At 41.0% G+C, this 13525-nt stretch overlaps 1 protein-coding gene across 1 annotated transcript; it reads right to left on the bottom strand.

The window, feature by feature from the left end:
• Positions 1-1456: 1456 nt before the first annotated feature.
• On the bottom strand, positions 1457-12445 carry LOC148337982 (melatonin receptor type 1A-like). The gene is made up of 3 exons (XM_088292812.1): positions 11978-12445; positions 7140-7258; positions 1457-6536 (listed from the first exon to the last, which is right to left on the bottom strand). The coding sequence occupies exons 1-3, from the start codon at positions 12270-12272 to the stop codon at positions 5886-5888; spliced, it is 1065 nt and encodes a 354-aa protein (XP_088148938.1). The 5' UTR covers positions 12273-12445; the 3' UTR covers positions 1457-5885.
• Positions 12446-13525: the final 1080 nt, after the last annotated feature.

Genomic DNA, 13525 nt, shown 5'->3' on the forward strand with positions numbered 1-13525 from the left:
AGCTTTTAAAAATGTTGGAATTCATGCAAAAAATTATGTGTGGAAAAAGGCCTCAAAATAAGTTCAAAGCTGTGATTACATTCTTTGTTGTGTTCTTTTTGCCGTCTTCTGTTGTCTTCATCGCGTGATGTTAGCAAGTCCCGGAAGATTTTGGCGTAGCTTGAACATTGTCATAAATATGGTTCTAGCTGCTCAGCATAATGGCTAATGACGAGTGTGAAATTTCTGTTTGCGGCTCAATGTTAAAAGGCACCAACCAGCTGAACTCAACCAGCAAATTTTACGGCTTCAAAGGTGAGACAGTAAAAGAGAAGTGAATGGGAACAGTTTGGTTGTCGCTGGAAACGCAGAATCTAACTAGGATTAAATACCGTGGTGCCTTGAGCTACGGGGTCAACCGCTTGATGAGTTACGAGCCATCTTTGGCTGATTTTCTGTTTTCGTGATTTCCTTGTGGATACAGAAGAAAAGGCACCATTCTTTTTTCTGCCGACATTTTATCATATTATGGACCGTATGCAAATTGATTAATGTGTATTTTTTTTGGATTGACATTCTACCAGTTTATTGGAAACACCTGTTTATCAAACTGATGCATTTTAAGGGTATAAAAGCTTTTAAGCACATGGGTGCGTTGGCATGTCACCAAGAGGTGGTCGGGATGGATTTTTCACCGCACAAAATACATCTACAGGTACGACAGCACAAATCTCAGTCAACTTATTTAATTTCTGCATTATCTCTACAAAATGGTAAGAAGTGAAATCTGGAAGGGAACATATTCATTAATTAATGCTCCAAATAATTGCATAGCACTATGACGTCCTTTGCGACACCGCAATTAAGAATGATCATAGACCACATTAACAATAAATATACAAACCCGCCTTCTTGAGTACATCGACGCCGCTGCCATATTGTGGAAAACTGAAAGAAATTGTGACGGTGCCTCATTTGCATGCTCCTTGGAGTGTTTTCATCAGGCACGAATTTATTAGATTAAAACTGAATTTTTATTCCGATTGCATTATGTCATTCTATCTCACATTTTCCAATATAATTTGCTGATTTTATGGCTAATACAATAGTCACATCCAATATAGCAGATGTGGTAGCATATCGCTTTGAGCAGGACACCTGGTTCAACCCGGGTGGCTGACGCAAAATTATGGAGAAATTAAAGTTGAAGGAAAAGGTGCCTATAAACTTCAAATTGATACTGGTCAAATGAATTTCAACATTGTTAATTGCTTGATTTTAATGAAGCCTGCCTACATGTGGGAGGACTTTGATGTTATCAAGATCCTGGCCTCTAATTATTACTTTGTGTTTGGATGGTTGAAGGATGTTATCTGCATTTAACCTAACCACATTTGTCTCGTGACAGAAAAAGGATCTTGCTTTTGGCTGACACAGTACGTCGATCGCTACTTTTATGGTGTAAAACATTTATTAAATCATTTGTGTCGGGATAAACTCATCTTGCATGGGAACAGGTAAGCGTAACATCTTCCTTCAATTTACAACCAAAGGTTAATGTTAATATTAATTTTAGTATCTCATTGGTACCAAATGAAGTTGTGTGTGCAGTCAATGAAAAACATGCAGCAACACAGGTTTGTTATCACAGTGAACTCTATTAGCTCAGCTCCGTTCACATCTTTATAGCAATGTGACAAAAACATTCAGCGATTCACCATGGCGATGTGCAAAAAGGTCATGTGATGCTCCACACATTCAGCTGGCCTGCACTCCTAGAATGCACCACCGACACCAATTAATCACATTTTCCGTCTTTTGAGGCTTTTTGACAACACAGCTGTCACAAGGTCATTTGAAGGCGACAAGAAGACGAAACAAAAATGGCTTACAACTTATTTAACAACTGCATGGCCTTCATTGTCTGTCAAATACGTGTATTGTGTGCATGTATTGCATTGTGTGTATGTAGTATGCCATTTTAGTATGTGGCGGATATTGTGCGCTTGTCGGGCTGAAGGAACAATGTGTAAAACATTAGCCAGTTAGCATTAGCCAGCTACTAGCTGAAAAGTGCAAAAGTAAAGCCGTGTAAACATGATAAGGTAGTAGTGGTGAGGTATCCTATGGAAGTATTAAAAATAAAATTTTGTGCACGTTTGACATGAAAACAAAGAATCAAAACTCTATTTCAACACGTCAACACAAATATGATTCAGCATCTCAAGTAAAATAACAAAACTTGTCAACAAAAACATGCCATCTAAAAATGTCAGTGTCAACAACATTTTGTCAATGAAATGTCGTCACAGACACAATTCAGCATGTCATGAAAAAAAACATCGACTAACGCATATGAACCAAAACAAAGCAATCGCATGTGTCTGCCTATAAACAAAACATGCCAATAACAATGTTTCTGCATGTCAACAAAAACACGACGGCTAAATATGTCAGCAAACAATATTTCAGCATGTTCACAAAAATCCGTCATGTCAACAAAAAGTCGAACAAAACAAAAACATGTTTCAGCACTTCAACTAAAAACACAAACAAAAATATGTCAACATCACAGTGTCTATGGCAGCGAGAGCATCACAACCTAACAGCATTTCAAAAATATTCATTTGAAAATACCCCTTCTAACCATCTTATTTACAAACTTTTCCCATTTATTTATTTTTTTTAACAACCCATAATCACATTTTCGACCAGGGATGGGCAACTGGTGTCCGCCACTTCACTCTGATTTATATTTTCGGGGGAAAAAACTAAACAAATAAAACCAATTTTTTTTTCCAAACCCCCCAAAATCTTCAAGAAATATTTCTCGAGAAAAATAATGAATTGAAAGAAAAAAACCCTGCAGTGTTAAGTTATAATATTACCACTCAATGGCAGACATGGCTTTGTTGCGCTTTGACCGGATCTTATACTGCCCAATATTAAGTGAGTAGGCCCCCAAAAAAAAAGAAATGCGGATTTGTTATGATATGCAGGACAAATAATTAATATTTTGAGTGAGTTAATTTTTTGACAATATGTACAAAGTCAGTTTGCTGAGTTTGCTGTTAGGCAATTTTGTTTCGTCCTGCCATGATAATTTTCATGTGAGAGCCCTTTGCACTGGAAAACAAACAAACAAACAAAAAAAAAAATCACAGCATGTAATTATTTCGTTTTTTTGTGTCAAACCCTTTGTTGTTTGGTTAGGATTTTGGATCTTTTATACATTTATTATGAAAAAATAAAATATATTAAGAGCACATACTTTTACAAAATTACAAAATTTAAAATCTGGTTCGGAAGTATGTGGTCCTATGTGGCCCTCCAGTAGTCCTGATGAAATATTGTGGCCCCGTCCAGTATTTAAGTTGCCCATCCCTGTTTTAGACCAAAGTTGAGGCTTGTGTTTTCCTGAAAGTGTTTGTGATTAAAATCATGTAAACACACAGACACGTGTTTACATGGTGACTGCTCACACACTCAGTTTGAATTACCACTTTTTTTTTCTTTTTTAAGTTCTTGGACCTTTCAAAAGTGCAACATCCCTTGCAGGGTCTTCTTTTGGCTCAAGAACCATATTTTTGGAAATAGTTCGTAGTTTTGCGAACTTCATGTCCTTGCTACTTGTAGTTCTTTCCATCTTCAAACTCCAATCAGAACCCACCACAAATGTTGATGACTACCCTGCCAAGAAGGGTTTTCTTTGGATCTCAGTAAACCCCAAAACAACATGGAATGGTACCTGAAGAGGTCCTAGTCCTTGGATAAAGTTCCATGTGGTGCGAATGCTCTGTGAATTGAGCTCATTCAGACAGTTTGCAGTTTTTTTTTAAAACGCACACATTTTTATGTAAAAACAATAGAAGCTGATGATAAACACGTCTTCGCTGCATTTTATGTAACACAGTGATGTGGTCACCATGTTCTGTTTATTGTAAAGCGCGGGGTGTGTGTGTGTGTGTGTACGCGTGCGTGCACGCATGCATGCATGTGTGTGTATCAGATGAGTCACAGTAATATCTAGCCCCTTTGTTATTTCACTGGCAAAATGGCAATCGGAACCAATTAATAGGCCGGAAGGAGGAGGAGGAGGTGATGCAACCTGGGTCCTGTGTCTCACATTTTCAGGGTGGGTGTGGAGGTAATGATCATAGGCAAACAAAGCAATAGTGAATAGACATTTTACCTTTTGTAAGATAAATAAAAAAAGAGAGTTTTGGTTTTTTTAGTGCGTGTTCTTCCACACCAAACATATCCAAGAATGAAATGAATGAAAACTAATTAAACTCAGATTTGAAGAGCTCTTTCCCAATATTTGTTCATGTAGCGTTTGAGTGGTGCTGCGTTCGGGAAGGCTAGACAATAAATGCTTTGCTTGGAGTCAAAGGGAAACAAAAAAGATGGCCATTTTTAGTATTTAGATTCAATATCTAAATAGTTCACGATTAAAACCTGTCTTAATACATTTGTCCATGTAGTGTCTGTTGCCGTGCTTCTTTTGTGAAACTACTGGAAAATTGGATAAATTCCACTTGAGGGACTAAAAACCTTCAAAAATGTTTATGTGTCAGTCATACGACCATGTTAGTTTAGGAATATGAATCATTTCCTCTTGGTGGATATTACGATTTAGCAACTTCCCCGTTTACCTAAATGCTGCATCCGATCGTAGAAAATGACTGTTTTCCTAATTTCTTTGAATGCAACATTGAAAACGCAGTCTCATGGCGAACGCAAAGAATGTTCCTTTATCATCATACATAGCTGAGTAGCATGTACCACATAAAGCTGAATTTTCTGCTTTCCCACTTTCCTTGGTAGAACTTAACTAGCGAGGCTCGTGGAAAATGTAGTGAATATGCAACTATTGTCTAACTGGTACAACCGATAAGTCTAATTTATGTAGGTTTCTGTTCTCCCAGTGTCATTTAAAGCAGCATTTGTTTTCCACGTTACCAAGTTGAATGCTGCATCAGCAGAACATGACTATAGTGAGGTTTGTGGGAAGTGTCATAAAGTTCTCAAACACCCCCCCCCCTGGATTTTTTTTTTTAATTTATGGCTCAGTAGTTTTTATATTTTGCGTTTTTGTTTTCCCAACTTGCTTGAATGTGGCATCAGATGTGCCGAAAGTGATGCAGTGAGGCTTGCGTGAAAAGTGGTGAATGTCAAAAATATTTTGTTCAAACTTAATATGTAGTTTATTGTCTTTCATAGCCAAGTAGCTCTACGTCAAGATGAATTTTCTGTTTCATTTGAAGCAGCATTCAGTACGCAGAAAGTGGTTCGTGAGGCTAAGGGGAAATGCAGTTAATGTTATAAAATATCAAATGGGACCTGTAAAAAAACTAAAAAATCGTAAAATAATGACCTAAGGGGTTTTTTTCCGACAGAATGATTTTTTTTTCCTTTTCAGAATGCTGGCCTCCTCTGCCAAAATCGGCGGCATCCTTCGTTAAACAGATCATTAAATTCTACACTTAAAATGAAATGAATACATATGAGATAATCACAATGTGGTTCCGATAGTTGTGTTTTCTGAAAAAAATATTTTGAGCCATTATTTTAAGAGGATGACGATATGCAGAATGTGACTAGTGAGGCTTGAGGGAAATGTAGTGAATGTCGAAATAATATTTAGTTAAGCGTCAAATCGTACTGCCCAGAGAAACACAACAATTTTTCTTTCTCTCTCAAAACGAGCTAGTTGCAAAATGAGCCAAAATGTTTGATGTCATCGTCTTAAACAGCACCAACAACGTGTTTCCATTTTCAACTTTTGTTTGGGTTTGGCAGGGAGGATCAAGCAGGAATTTTCAAAACTTGATGGTGTTCATAATAATGAGAGTGACTCCCTCTTCCATCTCAAACGTTTGACTTGTGCCAGCCAAACGGCACCTTCAACAATGGAACTTGAAGACGACAAGCACGATGCGCTTGTACTCCTTCCTGAAGTTGTGGTTGAGCGCACCATAGACGACGGCATTGAGGCAGCTGTTGAAGTAGGCCATGAAGTAGCTGGCGGTGAAGAGCCACTCGGGGATGGCGCGGCCCAACCGGGGGTCCAGCGCCACTGCCAGGCCGATGAGGTTGAGCGGCGCCCAGCACACGGCGAACAGCACGAAGACCACGAACATGGTGAGGAAGTTGCGCAGGTCGTGCGGCTTGAGCTTGGGCCGTGAGTCGGGTTTGACGCGACGCCTCACGCGGATGACCAGCATCCAGATGCGCAGGTAGCAGTAGCTGACGATGGCGATGGGCAGCACGAAGTGGACCACCACCACGGCGATGGTGTACGCCGAGCTCACCGACTGGGCGAAGGTGCACGAGTAGACACGCGGGTCGTACTGCAGCGACTCCACGAACCAGTTGGGTACGATGGCAAGCACGGTCAGCGCCCACACCAGCGCCACGTAGCACACAGTGTTGGCGCCCGAGAACAGCCGGTCGTAGCGCAGGCTGTGGCAGATGTAGCAGTAGCGGTTGATGGCGATGCCCGTGATGTTGAAGATGGAGCCGATCACGCTCAAGCCCATCAGAAAGCCGCTCACCTGCCAAAGGTAGGTCGGCCATCAAATTAGCCATTCAAACCAGTGGCAGTTCTTCCAAACAAGGGTTAGGGGTTTTTAAATTTGAGGTTCATGCCAGGGCTTGGGTTTCAAATTATGCATTGCGAGTAAGACAGGGTTAAATTTTGCTTTTGGAGGCAGAGACAAGGTTTCAAGCAAGGGTTAAGGTTTCAAGCTAGGGTCTGAAGACAAAGTGAAGACAAGAGTTAAGGTTTCCTTCAAGTGTTACTTCTTTTAGGCAAATGAAGGCTTCAATGAAAGCTTGCAGGGTTTAAAACAACGGTTGGGCTTTTAAGCCACACTTAGGGTTACTAATTAGGGTTTTGAGGCAGGGTTAAGGCTTCAAACAAGGATTTGGGCTTTCATCTTGGGTTAAGCCTTTGAGCTAGTGTTAAGGTTTCAAATTGGGGTCTTAAACAAAAACTGACTGGCCGAACAATTAAAAACTCTTCCACTAGATGGCAGAAGGGCCAATGAACCTGCGTACACACCTGTTGCCACTCATGCACCAGATGTGAGTCATTTTGTGAGTACATAAAAATAAGTCATTCTAGTTTGCATATTCCTCCTTTTGGGGCCTCTCACCTGGCAGTGCAGGTATCCTGCGATCCAGCCGTCGTGGAAGATGGCTGTCAGCACCAGCGGGTACGGATACACGGCCACCAGAAGATCAGCCAGCGCCAGGCTCACCACAAACGCGTTTCCTGAAAGGAAGAATGGGCCTGCAGTTGTTAGCCTTGTAAATGACACTTTGAGCAATGTCAGACTTTGCAGAAAGTTAAGGTTGAGGTCACTGTTTTAGGTGCAGCATTCAAACAAAGCTGAGGGTTTCTATTTGATATAATTACACCAGTCAACAAAACTGCATTACATTTTTTAAATCAGAAATACAAATGAACTTTTCTAGAATTTTTTTTTTTAATATATTTCTCTTGCACATCAAGTTTTCATAATACTACTACTACTACTACGACTTATAATAATAATAATGATGAAAATGAGATAATATGTAGTCTAGTGTTACATTGAGTACTATTTATGCATTAATTGAAATGTTCAGCAACAGGTGGAATTTTATCTCTGAATCGTCATATCTATAAATTACAAGCCATGGTAAAATCTGCATTGTGCAAGGTCAAACTTAAAAACTTAAAAATCAAAACATCTTGAAAATATGATGCGCTAGAAAAAAAGTCAAGACTTTTTAAAATCTGAGTTAATCTGAGGATATCAAAACAAGTTTAGGGTTTCAATCAAATAATTATGGTTTTAAATTAGTCTTTTAAGTCTGGGTTAGGGTTTAAAATTAAGATTTCCAATTAGCTTTTCAAGTCAGCGTTTGTTTTTCAAAATAAGCTTTCAGGACGCAGTCAGGGTTTCAAACAAGGGTTGAGTTTTCATATTAAGGTTTCAGAGTAACAAGACAGGTTTCAGGAATTCCAATTAAGGGTTCAAGCCAATGTTAGGTTTTCAAATTGGCTTTTGAGCCCGAGTTCGGTTTTCAAAAAGTAGGATTTTGAATTAAGGTTTCAAACCAGGGTTATGGTTTTAAATTGGGGTTTCAGTCCAGAATAAGGTTTTCAAGTTAGGGTTTTGAAGTTTTAATACAGGCTTATGGTCCTAAATTTGAATTTCAAATGAAGATTTCGAGGCAGGTGTAGAGTCAGGATTCGAGTTTCAAACTAGGGTTACAGGCCATTGTTTGTGGCTTTAAATGCGGGTTGCAGTCAATGGTTATGGTTTTAGATTCGGGTTTCAAATGAAGGGTTCGAGATAGTTTTAGGCTGTCTAACAAGAGTTAGGGTGAGGTGTTGTAATTAAAGCAGGGGAAAATGAAAATTGTCAAACTTGTTTGAGTCGTCCACAAAAATTGGTTGGCCCAAAAATGGATGCCTCAAAACTATTAATTCATTAATTAGTGTATATATATATATATATATATATATATATATGTGTGTGTATGTATGTATGTATGTATGTATACATATATATACATGTATATATATATATATATACAATGTACATATGTATATATGTATATTGTGATGCCTGGAACCATTGTTCTGTGTTTAAAATAAATGCATGTATTCTGCGTGGTTATCGGAAATTAAGTGGAGAAAAAGAGTGGCTAGTGCGGTGCCGGCATATTTATTTTCATCAGGTCCAAGTGGTGTAGCAGTACAGCGCTCGGTCATGCGGTGGGCGGGAGGAAAAAAATGAGGCCGTGATTCTGTCAGGAGCGCACAGTGCGTCACAGCGCCAACATTTATTAACGATGTGACACGCGACAAGTTACAACACGCTTCCCCGTCCATCAACGCATGCAGTGTCAGTTAGGGTTGGAAGGGCGACAAATCTGGGTTAGGGTTTGAAGTAAGGTTTCATATTAGGATTTCAAGCCTTCTGGCACTCCCAGGCTTAAGGTTTCAAAGCAGTTAGCAGTTCAAATGAGCGGTTCATGATGACAGTCAGATCTATGTCCTGCTGAGCAAAAAAGACGCTCGCTCCTTGAGACCACTTTTGCTCGACTGTTGTGATGCACTTTACTTTGGAGTCAGCTAGTCCTCAATCAAAGCGCCTCCAACTGGTGCAAAATGCTGCTGCTCGTTTTTTAACTGGAGCTCGGAAGACGGATCACATGACTGCAATCTTAGCCTCCCTTCACTGGCTCCAAGTGCACTTTAGAGTTCGCTTTAAGATACTTCTGTTCCGTCTTTGAATCTTTGGATGGCCCCAGCGTATCTCTCTGAGCTCCTCCACCCCAACGCACCTGCGGACCAAATGCTGCCGGAGGTGCCGAGGACGAGGCGCAGCCTCAGGGGGGATCGTGCCTTTTTGTTGCCGGTCCTTCCCTATGAAATGTGCTTCCATTAAATGTTAGGCAAGCCCCCTCTCTGTCCACTTTTAAAACTCGTTTGGAGACATATTTTTATTCTTAGGCTTTCTGCTCAACATCAAACTGTCGCTGTTGTGCTGTTTTTCTGGCGTCTATTGTAAATGTGTTGATGTGTTCTAATTTTCCGCAAATTTATATTACAGTTAGGTTCAATTTTGAGTTTCAGGACAAGTGTTAAAGACTACAGGCGAGTGTTTTGAGTCTGAGTTAGGCTTTCAAATTAGGGTTCTAAGCCAGTGTGAGGGTTTCAGACAAGGGTTTGGTTTTTCCAATTGGAATTCTGAAGGGTTAGGATGTCAAGTGGGGAAAGCCTTTAATTAAGATTCAACTCTCGTTGGATTGCCCCTTGCCAATACACATGTTCAACTCCCGGCTGGAAGAAGCAGATGTTTTCGTCAATGTCACCGTGCTCTGCACATCAATCCATCCTCCCCGCATCCATACAGCCCCCACCCCCACCTCATGCCCGCTTCCCACCTCCTCGTCTCCCGCCCTGCTGATGCTCCAACACTCGTTTCTCTTTCCACTCTCACGGGGTCAGAAGGGTGAGGATGCCGGCCCCGCAACCGGGAGAAAACGCTTGGATCTGAACAATGGCGGCTCATTTACATACAATAGCCCCGTAGGAGGTCCGACAGATGATTCCGGGAGTCGGGATATGGAACAATGGAGACGGGAGGGGAATAATCAGGATGGAAAATTGGAAAAAGTAGAGCGCTTCCAAGGGTGACAACAAGAGGAGCGTGGAGGAAGGGCTGGGGGTGATGAATAACGGGAATAGGATGGGGGGAAAATGGAATGTCGGGAGATGAATTGAGATGAGAGTGGAGACGAAGGAAGAAAATGTATTTGGTGGGGAGTGGGTTGGTGGGAAAGTTGGTAAAACAATTTAGATGACAAAATTTGGACTAAAACTTCCATTTAGTCGGATGTCTCACTTTTGGTAAGCAGGCAGGAAGGTTTGACTATGAAGGTGTGGATGTCAATGTAAAAGTGGGCACTTGATTGGTAGGTAGGTGGCAGGGATATGCAGTGGGGGGATCTTTGGCTGCTCTGGCTCCTGCCCCTTTTTCCCTTGATACCAAAGTTTATTTTTTGCATGTGCATCTGTGTGAAATAGCCGATCAGTTTGTGCTTCCACCGTGTTAAGGACTGTGCACCTGTTGTGCACTAATTTTAAACAGAATGAGAGGAGTCACTTCCATTGGCTGCAAAGCAAGTCGTCTGTTCACACCCACAATGACGCAAACCACCCATTTCTAGTTGCCCTTAACTGCGTGCCTCTGCGAAAATACCCACATTTTGTGTTGTCTGCCTATGTGTGCTGTCAGACCACGCTAAGCACCAGACCTCAGGTGGGCACAAATATGAAAAAAAAAAAGACTTGTGAATTGGCAACGTGATGGTCTTCAATCTTAAGTGACGTTGCCATAGTCACATTTGTTAACCAATTAATGTTTTGTCATTTCCACTCAATAACACCCCATTCATCTTGTTTGGGGTCAGAGGGAAGATGAAGTTTAATGAACCCCAACAAACATCATTCAAAGCCTCATATCATAATGTGAACACTATGCACATTACCTGTCAATCATATATCACGGACAAAAACATCACTCACACATTTACGGACACTACTTGAAGTAAATCTGCCCAACCCCAGACTCCAACCCGTAACGTTCATATCTACAAGTTTGTCTCATCTGAACTGAAATGTCCAACATTTATTTGCCTTCTAAGACATTGCAACTTTTTTGAATTTTCTAAATGTTCCCTTCCATGAATTTCTATTTATAAAATTTGATTTAATGATTTAAATTATTTTTTTTTTCGCAACCTAACAATGAGATGAGCTTTTCAACAGTCAGTTCAATCATATCATTGTGGCGTGCTTTTCGCACAACTTTACATGTTTAAAAACTACAAAACGAAAGCACAATAAAAGACAGTTATTAAAGGAAAGGAAAGTCAAAAACAGTAAAAAGGAATAGTTTGTATCAATGGCACAAAGTTACTGAAAGTGGAAAGAACGCAGACAAGATCAAAGAAAAGTGTTCTTAAAGATTTACTGAAAAATACTGGCAAAAAAGTTCATATAAAAATAATACAAATATGAAAAAATAATAAAATGTCTCATGTAAATAAATTGTCAAAATAAAAATTGTAAAAAAAAAATGATTATTAGAAAAATTACTATAAATTATATTAACACAAATACTAAAAGAAATACTATTTAGAAAATAATCAGATAGTGTTACTAACAAATAAATAACTGTGCAAATTCGTACTTTTTTTAGTCACGGTTCTTGCTTTTTTAAATAACTCAAGCCTAATGGTTAAAAAACGAGTACAAACAGTGAAAGCAAAAAAAAAAAGGAATACGGTAATGGTAGGAATAAAAGAATCACCTTTAAAAATGTTGGTTTGGGGGGGTCAAGTAATGTAGTATTAAAATTAGTTAAAAGTAAAAGTAAAGCTAGTTGAAGTAAGAACAAAAAGTGTCGTAAACGTAGTGTAAGTAGTGTACCGGTTTTCCTGAGTTTCCTGTTTCTGAAGACGGACAAGATGACGAGCAGGTTGCCGATGACGTCCACCACGATGGTTGTGATGAGCACACCCGCCAAGACGGTCATCGCCCAGGGGAACTCGTGCTGCTGCTGCGGGGCACCGGCCGGCGTGGAGTTGCGCGTCCCCGGCGCGGACCCCAGCGCGTCGGGTGGCCACGCGGGGGGCTGCTGCTGCTGCTGCTGGGCAGCCATCAGCTGCGGGAGCTGCCGCGGATCCACCAGCCTAGCCGCCGGTTCTCGCTGCGGCCGCAACATGCTGGAGGGACACGTTTCTGGAGCTTTTTACGCGGCGTTTCGGAACATGACAGCTAGCGGTGGAATTCACACTTTCGAGTCTCGGCGTGCGCCGCGTAAGCGGCAGCGGCGGCACACGTGCGCAGCGCTCTCGCTCAAGTCCTGTGATATCATGTTGGCGCGCTCCTCTTTCCCAGCGCAGGTGTTTCCCGCCAAGTGAGAGTCTTGCAAGCGCCTTTTACTCTCTCTCTCTCTCTCTCTCTCCCTTATCTCTCTTTCTCACTGTCTCGATTCTCCCTCTCCCCCTTATCCCTCTTTCTCTCTCTCTCTCTCTCTCTCTCTTTCTCCCCCTTATCTCTCTTTCTCACTGTCTCTCTCTCCCCCTTATCCCTCTTTCTCTCTGTTTCTTCTCTCTCTCGCTCTCATTCTCTCGCTCGCTCCCCCCCGCCCCCTTCCAAAGCATTGGTGGACTCTCACCACGTGGGGCTCGTCACACGCAACACCCAACAAATTTTGACTCTTCTTCATTGATTAATTTCTTGCAGCCCCAAGTAGAAACTCTAACCCTTTGAAATCAGGGCTAAGTTTTCACCATATGGTCTCATGTGGTGCAGTGTTGCATACATGACATGACATCTTTGTCGTCATCTATGCGATCATTCAAGCATTTGAAACGCGCATAATCTCTCATCAGCCTGCACACACAGCAGCAAGAAACAATATCATGGCGTGGGTGTGTATGCGTGTGAATAATACACATGCGTATTGGATAAGACATAAAGCCGTAAACATTGTAGATGTGAGAAATTAGCTCAGAAAGCAATGTTTGTGGGCAGACGGGCTTGCCTGGAAAACGCTCAAAGTTTCAGAGCCCGTTTTTAAAGGGGATGTCAACCCCAAAAATGTCTTTTGAAGAATATGTTCTTTGCAGCCCCACGAGTCTAAATGTGTCATTCTGATTAATATTGCATTTGTGCAATATGAGTTAAGCAGTAAAATTGACTCCTTTTTGTATATCTCAGGGGGCGGCTATTTTGCCAATTGCTGTCGACAGAAAATGACATCATAGTTGCTCAGGTAACATCTAATCATGGCACCATCTTGGTAGGCTGGCCAAAGACTGATCTCAAGACAAGAGGTCTACATAAAAACTGCAGCTACAAGTTTTCTGCGCAGGATTTTCTACCAAAACTACATTGAAATGAAATATATTTGAACGTATGCATGTGTGTCGTTTTCTGTGTTTACCCTGATAACTCTGCATTGATGAATCT

Source organism: Idiotropiscis lumnitzeri, chromosome 4 (genome assembly GCF_059441095.1).
Source record: "Idiotropiscis lumnitzeri isolate Australia: NSW breed Sydney's pygmy pipehorse chromosome 4, RoL_Ilum_1.0, whole genome shotgun sequence".
NCBI lineage: Eukaryota > Metazoa > Chordata > Actinopteri > Syngnathiformes > Syngnathidae > Idiotropiscis > Idiotropiscis lumnitzeri.